The 22,718-nt window shown below is 38.6% G+C and overlaps 1 protein-coding gene across 4 annotated transcripts; it reads right to left on the reverse strand.

Annotated features, from left to right (window-relative positions):
- Positions 1-3,043: 3,043 nt before the first annotated feature.
- On the reverse strand, positions 3,044-11,582 carry fbxl4 (F-box and leucine-rich repeat protein 4). Of its 4 annotated transcripts, none has more exons than XM_020937367.2 (9): positions 11,359-11,582; positions 9,991-10,617; positions 9,510-9,834; positions 8,605-8,849; positions 8,190-8,403; positions 7,060-7,131; positions 6,336-6,460; positions 5,675-5,862; positions 3,044-5,128 (listed from the first exon to the last, which is right to left on the reverse strand). In XM_020937367.2, exons 2-9 carry the CDS (start codon positions 10,485-10,487, stop codon positions 4,965-4,967), a joined length of 1,830 nt encoding a protein of 609 aa, XP_020793026.1. In that variant the 5' UTR covers positions 10,488-10,617; positions 11,359-11,582; the 3' UTR covers positions 3,044-4,964. The 4 variants fall into 4 exon arrangements, with proteins under 4 accessions (XP_020793026.1, XP_020793028.1, XP_020793029.1 ...); XM_020937369.2 differs by having other exon boundaries at positions 11,291-11,582; XM_020937370.2 differs by having other exon boundaries at positions 11,489-11,564.
- Positions 11,583-22,718: the final 11,136 nt, after the last annotated feature.

Genomic DNA, 22,718 nt, shown 5'->3' on the forward strand with positions numbered 1-22,718 from the left:
TAAAAATCCAGGCAAATATTATTCAACTGGGTTTTGGTTGATTCTCTGCTAGATTTTCTCTGATTGTTTTTGAAACTGTGTGACAAATGAATTGAACTTACACTGGTCTCAATTAATGGCAGCTTGTGCAAAGAAAGCTTTTTAATGTTTTATTAATTTAAATGACATTAGACCTATTTAAATGTAAAACAAGAATTGTAATCACATTACAAAAAAAAACATTATTTGATCATTAATTTCATAATTACACAACAAAAATATGACACACAAATAAGATCATATGAGCAAAAATGTAAATTTTTATTTTTTGTTAGGTCACAATAAAGAAGGACTAATATGAAAATTACCTTTCAGCAATTAACAATAATTTCAGAACAAAAAGAATGCATCAAGTGGCTCAAATCTTTCTCAATCTCAGTTCAGCGCAGGTAAAAACTGTAGGTGTAAATAAGATCTTGAGGGCAGAGATTCTCCAAAACTACCAGCACAAAATTATCCACATAAAAACTGAATCAGTGGTGCCAATGTAAGTGGCTGGCATTGTATCCATCAGCCCCTCAGTCTCCTCCTCCTCTCCCCCACACAGTCTGCCACAGATACAAGCTCAATATAATTCCACCATTTGACACTGTTGTTCTTCAATCTCGCTTAGATGCATCGCGGCTAATTACGCAGCGCACACTTAAGTACACAAATGCGGGTGTGCGTTCATTTGTAAACGAGTTATTGTTTAATTATAACTTCACATGAACTTTGCTGATCACTGGGGCGCGTCGTGTCTCCCCTTCAGCACGTAATTATTCAGGCTATAATTGTGCCACGGCCTGTTTGTGATACACGCTCCTCTCCTCTGGCACGGACATTTCACTGGTGCTCGTTTCTTGTGAGTGCTCCATGGTTTTGTGATTTACATCGAGTCAACTCAAATGATTTAAATAAAATGTGGAATGAAAAAAGTAAGCTAGAAACACCATGAAGATTTAATTAATATAAAATACTCTTTACTATTATATGCCTTACAAAGTGAAAAGTACACATTTAGACAACTTAAAGTGATCAAATCCCCCCGTTAAGTAAGAACCCACAAAAGGTGCCTGGGATTGTTGTGATTAAAAACACAATGGCTTCTCAGTTTTAGATAAAAAAAGAAAAGAAAAAGAAAAGAAAAGTAAAGAATGGAAACCCACTACACATGTGACAGAGCACATAGCTTGGTTGCGCATCTACTTTCAGTGGATCCAGGGGTGTAACAAAGGTTCTGGGATTCGAGTCCAAACCAGGTGGGCCCACAATGCATGTTCTCTCTATTCTTTAAACTAATCTATATAGGCCTACACTTTAATTATTAGATTTTTTTTTTTTTACTTTTAGTGCAGTGATTTCATATTGAACAGCATTTTTTTTCTCAAACTACAATCTCCATGGGTTTGTATCAGCACAAAGAGTTTGTGACCCATTTTCCCTTTATGTTCTGTAAAACCTCAATCCTCAAAAAGAACTGAACCAAGTCAAGTTATTTACATGTAATGAGAACATGGATTTGCAATAGCCGTTCAAATCCAATCACAGTATATATTTGTAAATCAAAAAAGAATTTGTGTCAGTGAAAAAACAACAAATGCCTTTTAAAATGCCACAGGTTTTACTACTTATTTGTTTCACCAAATAAAACAAAGCAATCGCAAACGTGCTTCTGTACAAAACAAGTTTAAAGTATGACACGTTTAAATGCCACTTAGAAAGAGTGGGTGTTTGCTGACAATAAGACACAGGGCTGTTGTTTCGCAGATAAATCGATCTCAATCCAAGACGCGTAAATGTTACAGGCATTATCTTTGTTTGCAACTTTTATCCTTCTGGATTTAAACTTAGCCAAAAAGACACACTAACAGCACTGAAAACTACATTGGCGGATCTGCAGAAAATCTACTGTGACATTCTTGATATCTTTGTAAAGAAAACAACATGATGCTATGGTGCCAGGCTGATGTGGTGGCTTCATTATTACACTAAAAATAAATGGAGAAATAAGAGGAAATGATACAATGACATTACGTTTATTCTACTCCAAATTATTTGGCTCACATGACTTAAAAATGGGTTTTGTCTTAATTATGCATGTTTAAAAGGGTTCATTCTGTCATTTGAAAGTACAAATAACTAGCTTCACTTATTATGTTTGATGAGGTATATTCAGAAAGGGGAGTATCAAGCTGAAGAATGGCAGGTACCACATCTTGACTTTCCTGAAGCAAGTTTGCACCATAGACCATTTTCACTGAGGTACAGTACATCTACAAATACATCTGTTGTGGTTCTTAAAAAAGGGGAGATAGACAGGAACCTTGCACTACCCCTCAACCCTCTCCCTGGTTTGCATTTAATGTAAGATTGATTATTCAGGGTCTGCATTTCTATCCATTTATTCCCTTAGCAGAGCCATCCCCGGGTTCTCTCTGTATGTGTGTAAGCTTGTTGAAAGACAAATAAAACGTTCAACTAATTGCAGCAGATCCCCTCTGGATATATCAGGCTTGTAGAGGACCGTGACAGCCAGAAATCAAGCTGCTATGAATCACGCCTTGCATCTGTAAAGCCACACCAGCATAAGCAAGAATAATCATTGGGGAGGCAGTCCAAATTAATACTTCAGCCTCGTTCGCCGCGATTAGGGCACATTACAGGGCCACAATATACATCATTAAACCAGGCATAAACAATTCATTAAAAGGTCGTTAAGAAGACAGGCTAATGCCACTTCTCCCGCTGGTATTAATAGACTGTAAAATGGCAGAGGGTTAAAGGGAGAGAAAAAGGATCATTCCACAACAACTAGCGAATCAGTCATGTTGAGTAATCGCGCGGCTAGTTGTGAATGTACTTGCCACTTGTTCACACTTACTGTTGTACTTTTGAAGCCTAGATGTATTACAATAATAATATTTACTGTACAGCAGAAATAGTCACTGGACAAGGCTACAACTGCGCCCAACCTTTTAAGTGGATTATACACAAGAAGAAAAAATAGATTCTTTAGCAGCAATCATCATTTTCCATTTATTTAAAATCAGTGGCTCACCTATTTAGAGTGTAGAGAAAGTCACACATGTGGGCAACCATAAGAAGGCCAATGACAACATGTGTTCACAATAGGCATAAATACATTACAAATACAAGGAGACGACCAAATAGTAGTAATATTTGGTTCAAGACGTGATTGAAATTCTTAAAATAATCATGTTTGTGCATGAAAAATACGGACCAGGCTTAGCTTACAGCATTCAGCCACCAATCCCACTTTGTTTATAACCATTTCCCACTGAAAAATTAAATATTTATATTTTAACAACAACTAGCAGGTAAATTTAGGGAAAAAAAAGCAATCTAAACTTAAGCCAAAATGATTTTACTTGAGAAGTATCAACAGTTGATTGTTGAGTGTGAATTGAATGCTATTTCAGTCAAATCAAAGATTACAAAAGAGCAATAGAATAACAAAATTATATATTTCTACATGAACATGAAATACTGATTTAAATAAAGCATCATTACACAAAAATAAATATACCTCATTTTGGATACAAAGCCACAAAGATGAAAGACAGTATGTGACATTTAACTTTGGTTAAAGAGCATAAAACAAAGCACTACAATTTCAACACCAAAAGCAACACATTCAAAAGATAAGGCACAAACATTTTAACTTCCTAAAAAGAAATTCAAGTTCATTTCAAGTTTTGTGTTTCAAAGAAAGAGGTTGTATATTTTAATACAACAGTCAACAAGTTTTGTTTTGTTTGTTTTTTTATATACATTCAGTCACATTGACTCAATGATAATAAAATCAGTGCTAACTCAACACCTGTGTATGTTCTTTGTGTTGTAGTAATGCCACTCCGCCAGCAGGTAAACGCAAAGTGAACTCAAGTCACTGTAATGTGCTGGTTTTAGGAGAAAAAAAATAACACAAAATATAAGGTCTAACCCCTGAGTAATAGTCACAATACATCTTTAGTGTTTAAACTGTTGGCTTTGGAAGAACAGTTTTGCCATTTGTTTATCAAGGTCTAAATTTAAGGCATTCACAGACTGAGCAAGAGTAGCAAAAGTATCTGAAGTATCTGAACTTAATAATAATAATAATTGTATTATTATTATTATTATTATTATTATTATATAGATAAAAAGATATACTGTTATTGTTGTTACCTGTTTATTAATTTATTTTAGTTTGATTACAAAAGTAATGACCATGATAATTTATTCTTTTTTTTTCATAAAAATGATTTAATCCAATGAATAATAATGGGTGTGACTAGTGCATCATCATCAAGGCAACAGCCACTTGTGTGTGTCATCGTGTTTCAATTTGAATTTCACTGGCAAAACAGATTCCACTTTTCCACACTTTTCCATTTTTATTATTTCAGCATACTCAAAAAATTATATTTTAAATACAATTTATTTTCAATCAGCAAGAATTGGATTGATTTAATAAGCAAGAGAATGGTTAACTCAACAGTTTGCCATAGCATTCAGACATATTTTGGGTGCACTGAAAATCCACACTGCCACAGTATCACAGAATGCAATGTTGATAAATGCCTTGATCTCACTCTTATGAATCAAGTTAAAGTTGTTGCACCTTCTGAAGACCTGCAAGCACAGCTGTTTGTCCTGTTTATGAGTGCTTTCATGCTTCTCTATTCTTACTTTTGTGCTCCTAATAATAATGTGAAATTACTTCCAGGACAAATCACCATCACCTTTACTTTAAACAAAAAAAATATAATTTTAGAGCCAGTTATTTATACTAAAATTGTCTCTAAAGAGTCAATCACATTCAATTACTGAATATAAAACCCAAGGTACTCAACCATCCACTGGCCTTGTCATTGTCCAGGCAGTGTCAGCTGGTAAGCACTCTTGCTCCACTAACCTCCTGTTGTTGGCAGATTCTGAGATCACTGTGTAAAGCTCTTCTTTATGGAAACATTGGGGAACTGTCCGGAGAGCTCCTGGACCACACGCATGTCGATCTGGGAGCAGAAAGAGACGTCCAACAGCCGCAGCCGAGGACAGGCCTGGAGGAGCTTCTTCAGCGAAGCAGAGCTCACTAGACGTGTCCCTAAACAGATACACATTCAGTCAACTGCTTACCTATGAGCACACACACACACAACAACATACAGTATGTTTATCAAAATGTAATATCACCTCCTTTTGTCCAATATTACTGCTTTCATCTCATTGACTATCATTACTGACTGAGCTTTTCTGATTTTCTCTCAGGCACCCCAGTCATTAAGTTCATAGTTATTGTTGTTTGCATACAGGACTGGTGCTTCTCTTGTATCATTTATCACAAATTTGGCCCAGCAGCACAAGAGCTTGTTACTAGTGTCTGGGACATTGGCTGCAGTGTCAACACTACTAGTGCAAATGCAAATAGTCTTGGCAAGTGGTATTTTGTAAATTTTAATATAATATTAATAATGTATGCTTTTGTAACACAACTTTGTGCTTCAGAAACATTCCCCAAATAAGGTAACATACTGAAACTGTTCAATAGCGGATGATGCCGGCTGTGCAGAAAACTGTCCTTCATACAAATACTTGGCAATAATAGTTGGTTCTACAGGTATTGTTGATATGATGTCAGGCAGGTGTTTACCGAGTATGTCGAGGTGTTGTAGAGAGGGGCAGCAGCTCGCCAGCTCCTCAATGTCAGAGTCGCACACGGAGCGGTTGGCAGTGAGGAAGAGTTTACGGAGCCGGGGCAGACTCCGGGCCAGCTGCTGAAAACAACCAGTGCTGCTCTGGAGAGTGGGACACCAGCCCAGGTCCAGCTCCTCCAGCAACCTGGCAACATATAAGACATGTAGACTTTTCAGGAGTTATGTTCATGGTTTAGTTACCAGCACTTTACTGCATATTTAAGCAGATTTAGTTTTTGGTTGATCAAATACATTAATCTATACTGAATCTCATTGTTAAGATCTACAGATGATAAAAATATATAATTATAATATATAAGTTTTCCAAAGAAAAAAGTGTCAAGAAAGACAAAATGAGATTACTACGCGATATACATTACTAGTATTTTACAAAATGGTTTTAAAAACATAAGGATGACAGGAAAAATTTACATAGACATTATGCGTAAATAGTGTGCACCTTTTGAAATCAAAATCATTATATAAAGAAAAAAAAAAATCAGTCACTGTTTCAACGGTTTATATGTCCACATAACACATATTAACTATCAAAAAGATAATGAAAGACTATTTTAAGTGGTTCAGATTATTTGTCATAAGAAGGTTGATGTTTCCTACTTGCACCCAGAGGCGAGTTCAGCCAGTCCTCTGTCTGTCAGGTTTCGGCAGCGCCAGAGGTCCAAAGAGGAGAGTGAGTGGCAGCGGGTGGCCAGCATACTGGCAACAACGTCATAGTCGTCAATCTTCAGAAAAGAAAGGTGGCAATTAAAACTTCTGTACTTTAGAGAGGAGAAAAATAACTCTTTGAGAAGAAAATGAAGTAGTCTGCCTTTGGCTATTTTTGTGTAAAAGATTTGAAATGTAGCGATTATGTGACTTGATTAACTGAGCTGGCATGTCCGAGGCACAATAGCCCGCTACCAGACTGAGAACAAAGCTCTGACAGAGACCACCTAAACCAAAAAAAGTCTTTCAAGACTTGATTTGTGTTCAACACGGTTATTGTTCTTTGGTGTCAGGTAATGTTGGCCATATTTCAGCCTTTCATCCAAAGACGAAAGGAGAGAAATGCAATTTAACAGCCAAACACCAGTGTGAGGACCATGCCAAGACAGCCAACATTGAACATTAGCAGTGGAGAGATATTAAATCTTTAAAAGAGAGGAAATATTATACAGTTTTGTTGTCAAGTCAACATTAGACTACCCCCAGCCTATGCAATGCTGTTACACCAATTCAAGCAGAACTACTCAGGCTTGCTGATTCTACAACTTACATGCATACTACAAATCTCTTATGGCTACATTATATGGATTGTCATTGAAGTTTGTGAAGTTCATACCCTCACACAGCTCCCAAGGTTTAAATGTCTCAGCTCCACGCAGAAAGTCAAGATACTCAAGATAGCAGTTTGCTACAACAGAGACAAAACAAAGATTTTAACTTAGCATGCACTATATAAATCACACAAATACATAATCTGTACTATGAGGCCTCACAAATTATTTTATTATTTATTTATTTTATATACCCTACCATAGGATTCAAATTAAAGTAACTGATAAGTAAGCCAATTCCTCCTGCCCAGTCATGTTTGTGTACTACACTACCCCATTATACCAATTAAAAATAATTTTGTAATATAAGGATGACGGCACTATCAGTAAGCTTTTGAGTTCAGATCAAATATATCATCCCATTGCACACTCCTACCAGTGTCTATGGGGAGATGTGGGAGCAGCAAAATGAAGATAAACATGAATTTATTCCATACACTAGACCAGTCATGTCTGTTAAATGTCTCTCTGCCACTGGTAGAGGATTTAATACAACACACTGTTTTGCATCCCCTCACACATTGAGCCACAGGAGCGTCTCTAGTGGCCATACAGCTTGGATAGAGATATGGGAATCCAACTCTACAACTGCCAACACATGTACCTCAGTGGCAGAGAAAGTGTCAGACATGAAAGCGGAAGCCTCTTGTGTGTTTGCAGCGCACGTGCTTGACTCTGTCGCTGGCATCTTTATAAACGCCTTTCTCCGGCAAAAGCCAGCCATTTAATTAGAGCGGTGACAGGGCAATGACAGCCGAGATGTCAGACACACAGCCTGCCTCTGTCTTCCTCAGTATAAACAACCTGGAGTGTGCAGCCTGGCTCCACCACAGAAACCCAACACCACCTCCTGTCCAAGTGCAGGAGAAATGCAACGCTGACAACACAAGACGAGGTTTAACACAAGACCTGCCCCAGCCTGAACAAGTACAGAGTGTGTCCTTAGGAGACATTGAGAGCAGGTCTGTGCCAGAAAAAATGTTCTACAAAAAAAACCTCAACATACAGCCCCTATTTAAAAAAACACATGCCAAGCAGAGGTTTGGGGTTTCTGCTCTGTAATCATGCCTGAATGGCAGACCAGCTTTTGTCATTTATTTTAATATAAAGACTGAAACACATTCTGCTGTCTGACCTCAATCTTGGTTCTGTAGAGGACCAGCCTGCGCAGATGAGCAAATTTACAGATGTGTGTAAAGGCCTGAGGGCTGAGGCGGTCACATGACGACAGGTTGAGCTCCTGCAGCCGTGTACAGGTCTGAGACACCACCTCCAAACACGCCTCATTCAAAAAGTGACAGCACGAGAGCTCTAGGCACACCAGGTTCTGCCCACATGCCTTCAGGAAGCTAAATGAGAACAGAAAACATTACTGTTGCTCACTGAAACAATAATATGCATTATGACATTTATTCATATATTTCACACAGTAGAAAATGTTTGTAATGGGCCTTCATTTACTCGTCTCAGTCCTTCTTTTCACAAACTGTGTTTGCAAATATAAGCCAGTCCTCCAAGGTCATTAGTGGTCTGTCTGTGTGAAGGCAGACCTGCTGATGCCTGTGAGCGTGAGAGCCCCCCTGTGGCCGGTCCAGGAGAGGTTGAGCCTCTGGAGCAGAGTGCAGCGGTTTTGCAGGTGTCCCAGTGAAGCGTCGTTTAGACGAGCCCAGTATGGCTGCAGACTGAGCTGGGTGTACTGCAGAGGGTCACAGCAGTGCTGCTGTAGCAGCTTACTGCTTTGGGCCAGACGGCACAGGTCCGGCAGGGTCAGGTGGCTCAAGATCAACTGAATGAGCTACAAGTGGGACATGAGAAAGAAAAGGATTTGTTTACAGGTGAAACGATGAGGGTCAGAATAAATTAGAGGGTTTCAGAGAAAGGTACAACTAACGAAAAAAGGAGAACAGATGAGTATTGAGCAGAGAATGATAATTGTGCTCCCGGTGTCAGGCATCTAAATAGTCGTTATCTAGGACACAAAGCACTGATAGCAGGATCATTGAGGAGGAGAGCTGGCTTGTTTTGCACCATGTTTTTGCACCTCTTGATGAGAAAGAATGACAGTGCTTGTGTGAGTGTTTGTTGCAGTGAATTAACAATACACTGTGTTGAAGCGGGTATCAGCTGACAGATAATAGCTATATTGTGTTCCTGAGACAAACACACACCACAGTTGTGAAGACTGCTGTTAATGGCAGTGGTTTGGAGGGAAGATAAGAGGACACATAGCAGGAGCACTGGTGCCGTTTTGAAGGCCTCTTCTCAAACAACATGTCATTAAGGTATGAAAATGACTGTGATAGTGAAGACATGTCAGTGTCAAATGGATTAAAAGCCACATGCATTTATAATAACAGAAAAAAACTATGAGGGGTAGCATTGCAAATACAACTGCATGACAGAGGTTTTAATGAAGAAACATATTCAACACATTTAATTTAGTATTTTTGTTTACCTCATACGGGAGTTTGTCAAAGTAACCATTCCCTGTTCTCTCGTCCTCTTGTCTAAATGGGGCCCCTGCATCAGAGAGCTCCTCTTCACTGTCACTCAGGTCATTAATGTCAATAATAGGCAACTTATAGAGGGCCAGCATGGGCCGTTCCTTCACACCTCGAAGAATGACAGCATCCAGCTCTGTGTAGTAGTCCAGTAGAGAGCTATTGACCTCCAGGCGCAGCAGGTTAGTGGGGAAGTTGATGTGTTTTATAGTTGGTGCAAACTGCCGTGCTTGAGGTGTCAGTGCTTTGGTGGGCTCTCCTGACCAGAGCACCTCCCACCTAAAAACAGCAAAATTATATCAAGCGCCATATTATATCCGTCTGACTCAGTTTCATGGTATATATATTTACCAATAATATCTAATATCACATTATATATTATGCAACAGAAGATGAGTATTGACTCCATTTTCTATTTCAACCTCATGTTTTTACCTGACATCTATGGGTGGATTCTGAGAAAAGGGGTTGTGGGAACAGGCCAGGATCTGGACAATGGCTCCTGGGTAATAAGTCTCAAGCACTTCTACAGAGGTGGGATAAACAGGCTCCTCAAATGCTAGCTCTATGTAATCCTGGCTGTAGAAGTCTTTAGGGATGCGTCTGAAAGGTGGTGGGGCACTGGCACACTGTTCCCACCATGTGCCATAGGTTCTGAACACGGCTGTCTGGGTGAAGTCCCCTGAGCTGGGGTAAACATTGGGCACTCCGGCCAGATTCCACATAGTGTAAGACATGCTGTTCTCACTGCCATAATGGGAGCTGAAGTCCAGCACCTCCTTGGCATACTGCTCCACCTCCACACTGACGGGCAACACTGCCCTCTGGCCCGACTCCACAGCCCGACGACTGGTCAGCGCCTCCCCACGAGTCCCACTCCTGGAGCGCCGCCGCAGACAGATATAGTAAAACATGCTCAAAAGAGTTAACATAGGGAAGTCTGAGGCAGATGACTGTGGAGAGAAATGCAGACTAAAGGGAGACAAAAGCTCCTCCTATAGGAAGCACGCTGGCAGGATGGCTGTACAAAGCACAGATGAGGGGCCTGGATGCATGCATGACCTGTGGGGTTAGGCAGAAACAAACACACAACAGTTAGGAGCTGAATACCAATAGTAACAATTTCACAAGGTAGCACGTTGTCTAAATTTTAAACATACTGCAAACGAAACATCCCCTTATATATTAAGTTAACACATTAACTTAACACACAATACAGCCTTGTATTTCCTAGATGAGTTTCCAGAGTCACACCACAAACCATTAACTCATACATACACAAAACAGCATGTCTACTTTCCAGTTTATTTTCGCAGTACTGCATATGCAAAGTACAACATGCAGCAAGACTGTAAACCCCATGCTGAACACAGAACAAAATATATGTCAGACAGAAGCCAACTAAGGGAGCAAACGCAGTGGTCACTTTAGTGTTAGCTTATGCTGATTGATAGCCTATCAACTACTTTCCACACAAACAAACGGAACCGTTAACCTCTTATTATCCTTAAATCCATAATAAGCTGTGCCATTACCTTAGTTTTATCATTAGAACCACGCAAATTAGCAAATCACCTAGTGTGTTAGCTAGCAGATCACAGCAACGAGAACTGTCAAAACATAGCAGCTAAGGCTAACTTCCGTAACACAAAGCACACAAACCTCACAATGTGTTAGTAGAATCACGATATTGAAAAAATAAATGTAAAAAATAAAATAAAATAAAGATGCATACATAAGCAATAATAACCCCCGTCCTTGTTTAGGAGATTTCACAAACCAAACCGAATTCCCAGCGTTTACCTTTGTTGTCTTCATAAATAGTGGGAGAAAACAATCCAGAAATAAAAGGAATTAAAAGAAACATCAAAAACAAAATCACACATCCGCGACTGATAAGCCGAACTATTTCAAGTGCTGTATTGTGACTTACTGCCGTCAAATCTGTTTTCTTTGAACGCAGTTTGACAGAAAATCTACCTAAAGCTTAAAATAGACGAACTATCACAGGGCACGTAAAAGCCACATTCGTGTCGTGTACTTGGAAAGGATCAACATCCGCTTTGCCATCGAAAGGGATTCTGGGTGTTGTAGTTTTTAAAGAAGTAACGCAAAGAACCATAAACTTTATGAAGTCTATGGGAGGACCAATATCGTGGATCAGTTAAATAAATAAATAAATATAAATATATAAATAAATAAATAACCACCACTTGGTATTGTAATACAAATGGTATTGCATATATGCACTTTTTAAAATCAAACCTTTCTGTGTGGATTTTGCATGTTAGATAGTTATCAGTATGTGTGAAGCAGATGAAGTGAATATATAATAGTGTGACAGTGACCACTTGTGTGAGAATTGTCTTCAGGAAGGTTAACAAGCTTGATGTGTCCTTGGGCAAGTCAGAATGTTCCACAGTCTGGCATTAAACATCTATAACCATGGAATGGACATAATGTAATGTAATAATATAATAAAACACCACAAATCCAAGTTTCATTTTCGGTTTTATTTATTCTTTCTCTCTCTCTCTCTCTCTCTCTCTTTTTTTTTTTTTTTTTTTTTTTTTTTTTTTGCAGCAATAAAAATTGTAACTGAATACATGTCCATTGAGGCAAGCAAGTGGCAGGCCCCCATAAAAGTAAGCTTTATGTGATGATTATAGTGACTGCACATGTTTTGATACATAGCATGAAGGTTAAACACAATGAATGTTAAAGTAAATCATAAAAATGTAGCTGTTTTATCAGAGCTTATATAATCAACCCACAATGCTGAATTACAGGAATAGATGGTGTTAACTAAGCTTTCGGGGTTATTTAAAGTGCCTTTTCAAATACTACTTAACATCTTTCTTTAATGCTGTTTCTACAATGTTTTTAGTAGTGCATGTACAAAATCTGGTCACTTTTTGGTGAACTGATGTGAAACAGGCCCATCTGACTGTGACACAGAAACCCTATTAAAGCAAAGCATGCTTCTCCTTTGATTCTAATACACACATAGACAGTGTATAAACAGTAGGCAGCTGCATGTGGAGTTAACAAGACGGGATGATGTGGATGTGAGTCTAGTGGGCATGCTCCATGATTGACAGGCCAAGGCGCTGTCAGAGCTTCTCCAGGCAGGCATCAGCGAGCAGCTCTCAGCCTCTGTCAGAGCTGTTCTGGTCCACTGTGCCACACATACATATGCACACGCTCCAGCACACTAACATGCAAATCCAGGAGTGGACTCACCCACCACAACACTCACAAAGGGCTTCTACCAATACTGCTCAAGAAAAAGAAACCACTGCCAAATGATTACAGGTTTAAATAGGTTCAATTTGAACTCAAGTAATCACATTTTTACTATAATGTAACTATTTAGGTAAACCTTGTTCTAAATATGCAAGATTGCAACAAATATATACACATTTTATTTTATTCAATATTGAAAATTACATGTGAAATAAAATGACTCTGACAAGGATGCACTACAGTTATTATATTATGGTCAAAACTATTTGTGTAAACAATTTAGTAAAACTCCTCTAGGCAAAATTATAGGCCTTGAGTGCTTTCTTATTGTCAATATGCAATTTGCTTGTACTGACCAAAATAATGTAATGTGTGTTTGAATGTAATCTCAAAAAGATTGATGTTACATGTGTCAGTTAGTACAGTGTTTAGTTAAGAAAAGTCAGAATGGTTGTCATGACATAAATCAATATTTATTTAAAATTATTCATTTATAAAATATGTCTAATAAATGAAACATTTAAAATAAACTGTTAAAGTAGATACATTATTTTCTGTGTTATAAAAAAAACTCAAATACTTTTCTTTATCACTATAATGTGTGCATTGACCACCTCTCTGCAGAGCTCCAGCTGTCAAAAGCCAGTTAAATAACCCACTGTGCAGTTGCTCTGTTGGTGCACTGAGGCTGGATATTTCTTGTATGTAGCCTTATGCGCACACTTCATTCCCAGCTGTATTTGAGCAGCACCACATGGGGAATCGTCTCTGGAGGATTGGAGAATACCCAGGCATGGCTGCCCATCCTTCTTTAGATTGAGGCACTGATAGAAAGCCTTGCACTTGAGATAACCTCTTATTGAATTCTGTTGCCAAGAAATAAGCACACATATGTTATTGTCCTATTTAATGCATCGTACAAGCTGACACCAGGGAAAAATATACCCGGAACATGTGATGTATAAATAGATCTTAACATATTATTGTAATTGTATAATTTAACACTGGCAGATCAGTGGTCACTATTAAAGTGACTGCCAGATGGCTCAATGCTGATTATTCAGAAATATTTAAATGTATCTGACACCTTGGCATGTTTTATGCATATAGGTATGTCAACGGTGCAGGGAAGTCCAGGCCTCGGTGGATGATTGACAGCAAAAGAGTCCTTGTTGTTGAAAAATATTCACTTTTACATTGTACAACTGAGGTAAAGCCACAGTGGCATTTGAAAAGGTGTGGTACAAATGTGTTATTTACACAGTATAACACAGTAAAGAGGGACTTACTGTGCATGTGGATTCAGTAACATGGATTAAGTTGTACAAGAATCAATGTGGATAAGGTCTATAGGAAACACAGTAAAGCAACATATCTTTCAAGTAGGAAAGGATAACTAGAATTCATCTGGGTATATGGGCAAATGCCTCTACATTCCACCTTAGATTGCCGTTGTATTGTGTGGATTCTAATATAATTCATTCAACATCCATATGCTACTCCATATCACTAAATGTCTGATGAGTTTTTGTTGACTTTGAAGTTTTAAAGAAAGTTACGACCTTCACAAAATTGTTATTGAAAATGGAATGCATACGATACAGATCCCACACATTTCAACAGTCTTTGTGTTTTTTTGTTTTTTTTTACATTTTCCAGCTGATTGAAACACTTTAGTCTTAATGATGAAATCTACAAATATAATTACTTCTGCGTTGTGATAGTGGGGACGATGTCAGCTGCTATTGTTTTGTAGTGCCCGTCCTCCATCTGAACTTTAGTTTAATTGGTTTCAGTGTATCGGGTGTGAAGAGGAGTCATGACCTTGATCTTTATGCCTGATAAATGTTTATTTGTATTTTTAACAAATACATGCAAATTTGCAGTCTATATATGTGTGTGGGGTAAACAGATAGAGATGACCTGATTTTATTGTGTGCTTAGCGGCTGATTATAGGCCTAATTAAATACAGTGTTCCAAGAGACAGAGGAGAGACTGACCCCACGACTTCCAATGCACCTTTGGGATCATCTAAACAAAGAGAGGAGCTGCACTCTTTCCATCTACAACATGCATTTAGAGACTTTAAACAAACAAGCATCATCAAAGCTTTTATCACCACAACCTGTCCTTAACTCACTCTTCACCTGCCGTCATACATATTAATAAGAAGAGGCCAAGGTGGGAGTCTTAGATACAATGATAATGATAGAATATGTCCACATGAGGGAACAACAAATCCTCTATAAGCTTTTAAAAGTTGTAAAACTTTCCACAATGAATCTGCCCACATTATTGCAAAACTAAAACAGTAACATAAATACTATGATAATACCACTTGGCTATATTGTATTTAAAGATGTACTATGTAACTTTTCTGGTTTGTAGTCTGCCACTTGCTTGTCTCCATGAATATGTAATTACATTGCCTGGAATGTTCCAAAGTTTGGCATTAAACTAACAACAGAGGAGAGACAGAGACAGCTGAAGGGGCGAAACATTAAAATCATGAACTGTGTGTTGATTGTTGTGTTATTTAAAGTGTATCTTATATTTATTCAATTACAGCTGTAACAGGTGCACCTTTAACAATAAAACATTTAAAAAATCTGGGCTTTTTTTTTTTTACATTGTGTCTTTCATCCAAAACACTTAATCAATATTCCAGTTGAATTAATATAAATTATTAACAAAATCATTGAAAAAATGTATTTATTGAATTAACAAGAGCGTCACTCACCTATATATATATATATATATATATATATATATATATATATATATATATATATATATATATATATATATATATATATCTATATATCTATCTATCTATATATATATATATATATATATATATATATATATATATATATATATATATATATATATATATATATATATATATATATACTAGCTACCAATCAACCAAAGAGGGTAAAAGAGGGTAAAAATGAAAATGAACCAAAATCTCTTAGCAGTGCCCAACCTTTGATTTCCTTGTTCGTCCTGAGAGCTGAGGGCTGTTTTGCATTCAAACCCTCCTCTTTTCCCTTCTCTCCCCCAGCCCGCTCATCCTCTCTACCCCATTGGTGCCAACAATCCCCTCTCTCCCTCTGCACCGCCTGCTCTCTACAGGCTTCTGTGGAATTTATTCAAATATTTTGACATTTCGCCTCCCCTCACTTCCTGAGCAGAAATGATTTGTGACAGCTGGAGATGGGTTCGCTCGGTGGTTCTTTGTAAAGGGCCTAGTTTCTCTTCTCTGCCTCCTCCTTTATCCGGCACTGCTCCTCCTGTCAGCTGGGAGGGCCTTGAAGACTCCCGCTACAGTTTTTTCATGCGACTCCTGAGTGTGATCGACAAACTGGGTGATATTCTTCTATTTGTTGACATTTTGTGCTCGCTGTCTCTCTTGCCTTTGCTGGGTGCACACCTGCTGTTTGATTCAGTACTGACACTGTGTATAGGCAGCTCGCAGGGTAATCCCACAGTAAAACAGGCCGCTGGAGCTCAAATATGCTTTTATAATAAATAGTAATTAGGACAGGCAAAATATAAATTCAGCAAAACTATATGATACAAAACCTATTAGAAACTGAAAGTGTAAGGCATCTATCTATCTATCTATCTATCTATCTATCAATCTATCTATCTATCTATCTATCAATATATATATATATATATTGAGAGAGAGAGGGGGAGAGAGAGATTTATTCCAAGAAATCTCATAGGTATAGGTTACTTAAATCTGAAAATATGAAGAGAATTATGTTGGGATGGCATTAGGGGTTTAATTTAATTTTTGAATCACTACTAGAAGGCAGTTAATCTATTGTGTCTGTATGTAAGAAAGGAATAAACAAGTTTAAAAGATGCTGCAAATACTAGTGACCAAATGTTCAGTTTCAAGGTGCTTGGGTGCCATTCTCTGTGAATTCCAATGGGTGATGCTCTTATATGTAGCATCAAAATGAGCAAGTGCAGGATCTGTGAATGTGTGACAGCGCTGTGTGGACTACAGCACACTGCACTGACAACACAAAGTCTATTTGAATAATGCTGCTCATTAGTTTGGGGACAGAGCCTTTTTCTGTCTCCTGCCTGTCCCTGGTCACTTTGCACTGCAGTGATAGGGACAAACACACACACTCAAAACCAAGGCTGTCATCCATCAACGCTCTGAGAAAGAGGTAACATCCACACAAGACAAATGCATCCTCTTTTTCCTTTTATTTCCTCTACAATGATTAGACATTTTCTCCCAGGCATCACACGATCTGCATGTGGAGTAGAAAAGGCTGCCAACTCTCTCTCATACTGTACGTGGTGGTACCTGAGAAAGCCATTGAAGAAAAGATCAAGAGAAGGAGACTAGATGTGAGGAAATATAAAAGCATTGAATGATAATGAAGTTGATGCTGAGCAAAAACAGTCAAACAAGCATGAGTGTTGTGAGAACAGGTTAAAAAAGATGTCTTGTGTTGAACCGCGGATTCCCAATTAGGACCATCAGTTTCACATTTCTGTCATGTTTTTTTACAATGATTCAAAGCTAGAAAAAACATTAAGGGAAGTGAGTGTATCAACTGAAAAATATATCCAACCTAACATGTTATTTATTTACAAAAAGGTACTTGAAGGAACCTTGAATCTTTGAAAACAACTATCATATTATAATTTTATACACTTACTTCAGTTAAATATTATGTTGAAGTAACAATACTCTAAGTTTGTAATGTTATGTTTTAGTCACTGCATGCTTGTGATTGAGTGATGATAGTTTTGTGTTGCTAGAATGACTATTTGACTTTCCAGGTTGAGGGTGACTCAGTTACTCCTAACACTCTAAGCATTTTCAGTTGTATATGGATGTACTTAAAAGTCACAGTATGCAAGTTTTTAGCCAAAAAATATACTACAATATGTGTTTTTATTGCTTTGAAAAACATGGAAAAACATGTATCCTTACTCTGAACACACTTGTAAAACCTGACTCTTAATTGGCTTATGGAGTACCTATTCCTACTTGTTTCCATGGAAATGTTGTTCCTTTGGCTTTACTCTTTCAAAGTATGGTATAAAAATTACCTATCTCCATAGAGAATGTTCCCAAGTATGATTTCAACTTTCTGTTTCCACAGAATTATGCAGGTGACGTGCCACCTCCAGAAAGTTACATACTGTAAAGAAGGCCATTAAAAGGCTCCATAAACTTTCACTCAACTGTTTTCCATGTAGATATTTCCCAAACAAAATCTACACATGGCAGTGGTGTAGTGTATTAATTCCTCACCCGGGAACCTGATAGTAGCCGGTTCAATCTTTTCAACTTACAGCTTTAATGCAAGTGTTTAGCTGGGTTGAAGCCCAGGGGCCTATAACTTGAGAGGGCCTATGACTAAACAGCTCAGAGCTCATAACTATTTATAACTTTTTATTTTTTCATTTAAAACATAAAATAAATCTAACTTTGTTTTGTTACAATTTGATCCCCTCAAAAGGAATGGCCACACCGCTATGTTGTGTGTGCAAATGTAAACTCAACGCACTGAGACCATAACATCTACATAATAGCCTCTGTTGGTGAGACTTGCAAAGGTTTATGCTATCAAGAATCAATGTGTTATGCAAATAAATAGTGTGAAAATGAAAACAGATGCAAGGTGGCTGTTTGTGAAGAGACCTGAGGAAAACCCAACTGCTGCAGCGCAAAAAGGGAGAATCCGTCATCTGCCAAGGACATCCGCAGCTAATAAGTGTGTAACATGATAGAAGAGAAAATTAGTTCATAGCTGTCATCTTCTTGATGAAGAGGCAATCAAAATCAAAGTGAATCATTGCGAGAGGAAGATTGTGTTTTGGAATTCAAACGGGCAATGCTTCAATATGACAAATCAGCCGGTGTGGTGCATGTTGATTGATTCCATCCATGAAAACCTAATAGATTTAGCCCTGTGTGAATTTGGCTCTCATTAACCTCGCTGCATTTTCATATGAGAATGTATTGGAGCCATTTTATCCACCACTCAAAGGCAATTCACCGGGCGATAAATCCTTTGGCTTATCTGGCTGCAGGTGACAGCACGGCGGAGCACGGTAGCTGGCAGGGCACAAACACACACAAATACACTGCAAAATGCATCATCACACCACACACACCCGTGCGATGGACACACACACGCGTCACCATGGAAATCTGGGAGAAAACCTTGTGATCCGACCGGAACTGAAGACATGGCCCTCGACCTGAGCAACCAGCCGCAACAGAAACCCCTCCGTTCAGCTGCCTGTAAGAGAAGAGAAGAGGAAGAAGGAAAAAAACAGAATTCAATTACACAGTCGAACCCCACTCCTTGCCCTCCGGGACTGATATCAGCACCATTTAAAAGTCTGATTACTCACAAAACCAATAACATTTTGACTCCTTGGTAATGGACCAGTAGATTAGAAAATTTAGATTACATTTAACTGCCTGTAGATTCTCATTAAAATGCCACCAACTAGTTAGAAACAATAGGTAATTAAGAGTGTAATGAAGCAGGCTACCGTTAGCACACGTCGGCTGTACGTGGCTCTAGTGGGACCCAGCCTTACTCTGCACTTATCCTGCAGCAAAGCCATAGCTGCGTCTCATTTGGGCAATCCGACATATTTAATTAGATTAATGAATTTCAGTGGTGTCTCAGTGGGGCTGGCTGTGCTGCTTGCAGTGACAGAATAACAACAGATTATATATTGGAGGAGAGGCCTAGAGAGATACAGGCCGAGACGGGCTGGTCCCAAGGCACCACTGTCACGTGTGACAGTTTGGGCGGATCCTGTCTCAAGTTCAGTTCCTGTTAAATTGTCAAATGCAAATAATCATAAGTAAATGTTTCGGGTAATTAAACTCTTATCACTAACTTCAAATTTAATTTGGCAAAGTCAAAGGCACTGAATAAAACATGACAAACAAGACTAGCCTGCCTAGATGTAGTAAAACATTTAGAGAAAGAGCAATATTTTTTCTTTTACTTTTCTTGAGACTGATAATCATTTTGTGTAGTCAACACTGGCATGGCACAAATCCATCAAATGTATTGTTAATTATATGAATATAATTGTATCTGAATAATCTATGTTTTTGTATTTCACAAAACATTTGGTAATTTCAAGTATAATGTAACACTGTACGAAACTACTTCCAGTTTATCATTCACCTCTTGAAGTCACAACATTACGCTGAAAAATCTCATGGTGTAATGAGTTTGACCAGTGTCATGTTTTGTGTGAGTGAGTGCTGGGCATTCATATAACCCATTGATACTACAGGATACTGTAGCTTTAATGTTTGTACTTGCCATGTGTAAATGTATTTATTTATTTATTTATTATTATTTTGTATTTATTTATTCATTTTTAGAAAGCATTTGGTGGGGAATAATAATTTTATGTTTAATTTAATTAATCTGTTTATTTCAACATTTTTGGTGTCTTGTTTTTGCTTGTGTCATTTCACACTGGAGTAAGAGCTTCTCACCTTGGATAGTGGAAACATGGTACTACACCAAAGCAGACTGACCTGTCCTGTACAGTCTCCATAGGGCTATATAGGACCTTTAAAGTTTGATAGCATTTAATCTGTTCCTAGTCATTTGTTTTTTGTGATTTCAATGCAAACTCTATGACTGTAGAGGCTTGTGACGTCACACACCTCTACGCTGATTTTTAGAGTCCATCAGACCAGGCAGGGGAGGAGTTTGAAGTGCAAGTCTGTGCTGTTCCTTGTTTGTCCAGACTCCACCCCTCATTCGAAGAGGGACTGCGAACGTAGCTCAGGTGTTTAATCCCACATGTACATCTTGAGAAAGACCATGGAAATATAATGGCCACACTGATTTATCAACATTGGTGAATTTGAAGAGCAGCATGGTTTGTTGTTGTTTTTGTTGTATTACGCTGCCCCCTATAGACTTATTCTTAAATACAGTGGCAGTCACAGTAGATCACACAAAAAGTTCCCAATCTGAGGTAAAACTCTTGAGATGTAAATACATATTTGGGAAATTATCATTTTACTCACATCATCGGCCAAGATTTAAGACTGAATCACATATTTGTAAAAGGGAGGGAGAGAGGAGAGATGAAAATGCACAGATGGCCCAGTGTATATTACATTGAGTACTTTCCCTCTGAAGGATGTCACTTTATATTGTTCTAGCTGTGAAGGCTCTGTCTCTTAGCCTATACAGGAGCAGGCCCCTAGAGCATGGGCCTATGTCATCCCCCTCACCCCTTTGACTTTGTTTCCATAGCCTATTGTTTTTCCTGTTTTTTAATTTCTCAAACGCTATCAAGTGTGACACAATTGTTTACCTATCTTGTCTGCCATGAAACCAACAAGGGAAATGGGTGTAAAAATGCCACATTCAACCCTGGATCTTAGTGCAAAATAATCCTCTATAATACCAATTATTTTAAAAAAGATTTAAGAACACCTCTGCCATGCCCGGGCTCCCAGTGCATATGCCTTTTTTATTTATTTATTTTATTTATTTATTTTTTATGAAAAGGGGGAGGGTCTGAATCTGATCTGGAGAATTCTGGTGAAATTAACTCATATTGGGAAACACAACTGACCATTAACCAAGGATTTTACAAAACAACAATGTATGTGGCAAGAAAATTATATTTTAGACCCTTGTAAACCTTTTGTATTATTAAGGTTTTTTAGGGTACTTTTAAACTACATTGATTACATTCACCAGCATTGCAATGAATGCTCAAATGAATGCTAAATGGATTCCAACAGTTTAAGGCAAATCAGACAAAAAGTTCTTATTGTTGTAGATCACTCATCAGCTGGTCTCCAGGTACAGAACATGACATGAGCATATTCACCGCTCTCCAAAGGCAGGTGCAGCCTGTGGTTAACTCCATTTTGTCACTGCACAGGCCAGCCAAAGTCATCTGAAAACTACCACATGCCAATGAATAAATAAAGCAGTAATTAGAAAAGAAAACAGCGCCACCTGTTGGTTATCTCACCATGAACTCCCAGAATGGGGACCACCTGAGCCTAAAGTGAGAGTTGGCACATTAGAGAAGAATAAGGGTGTATTTAAAAAGGCAGACCACAATGTGAGCCCCTGTGTGTCTTGGGGCCTACCTGGCAGCACAGCTCTCGCCCTGGGACGGAGCAGCTGCCTGGGGGTGGATGAATGCTGGGTAAAGGGGCATGGGGGTCTTCCATGGCCCCAGTCCCACCAGAGCAGAACAGTAGGAGGCAGATGGACCGGCCACAGTCACTGCCAGAGGGGCCAGAGGGCCTGGGGAGAGGGGGGGCTGAGATCATGTGTGCTCATACAGGCACACAAACCACATACCAAAAATCCACATATACTGCAACATATAACAGATTAACTGCACTTATGTGTTTTGAAGTATTGCTGTGAGCCGTGTCAAAGTGTTTTCTATCCATCTACCTTTCTGTCTGGCTACCTTACAACACAAAAACTGCTGGGTTAGACTATATGAGTAATTTGTATAGACCCATTATAAAGAAGACAGACAGCACTGGGTCATGTTGACACAATAACATTATGGGCTGGTGTTGGTGAAGGTGATGTTGAAGTTGTGGGTTGTAGCCACCGGCTGCACTGGTCCAAAGCCACAGATGCTGCAGTGTTTGTGTGTTGACTGTCTGTAATTTGTTTGCTGTAATTTGTTTTGTGGTGCCAGGGGAGTTCCCGTTTTAATTTTGCTCTGTGTGTTTACTCCTCTTTGTGGATCGCTGATCTGTTAAGAGCAGACAGAGTCGGGGCAGGCAAATGGAGGGAGGGGCTCTGAGCCAAATTAAAAAGGAGCAGTGCAGATTGTTTCAGGCCCTGGCAGCTCCTCCAGCCCAAAGGCCTAGCTCAGAGCCTGCACCTGC

The sequence above is a fragment of the Boleophthalmus pectinirostris genome, unplaced genomic scaffold (assembly GCF_026225935.1).
Source record: "Boleophthalmus pectinirostris isolate CB_2022bp ecotype Guang Dong unplaced genomic scaffold, ASM2622593v1 HiC_scaffold_6, whole genome shotgun sequence".
Taxonomy (NCBI): Eukaryota; Metazoa; Chordata; class Actinopteri; order Gobiiformes; family Gobiidae; genus Boleophthalmus; species Boleophthalmus pectinirostris.

What these genes read in the sequence shown, in the direction of transcription:
- fbxl4 (XM_020937367.2), bottom strand. Translation starts at nt 10,487, where the DNA reads ATGTTAACTCTTTTGAGCATGTTTTACTATATCTGTCTGCGGCGGCGC. An exon ending in AATCCACCCATAGATGTCAG is followed by an intron (nt 9,835 to 9,990) that starts GTAAAAACATGA and finishes TGCTGTTTTTAG; the next exon opens with GTGGGAGGTGCTCTGGTCAG. An exon ending in TTGACAAACTCCCGTATGAG is followed by an intron (nt 8,850 to 9,509) that starts GTAAACAAAAAT and finishes TCCCACTTGTAG; the next exon opens with CTCATTCAGTTGATCTTGAG.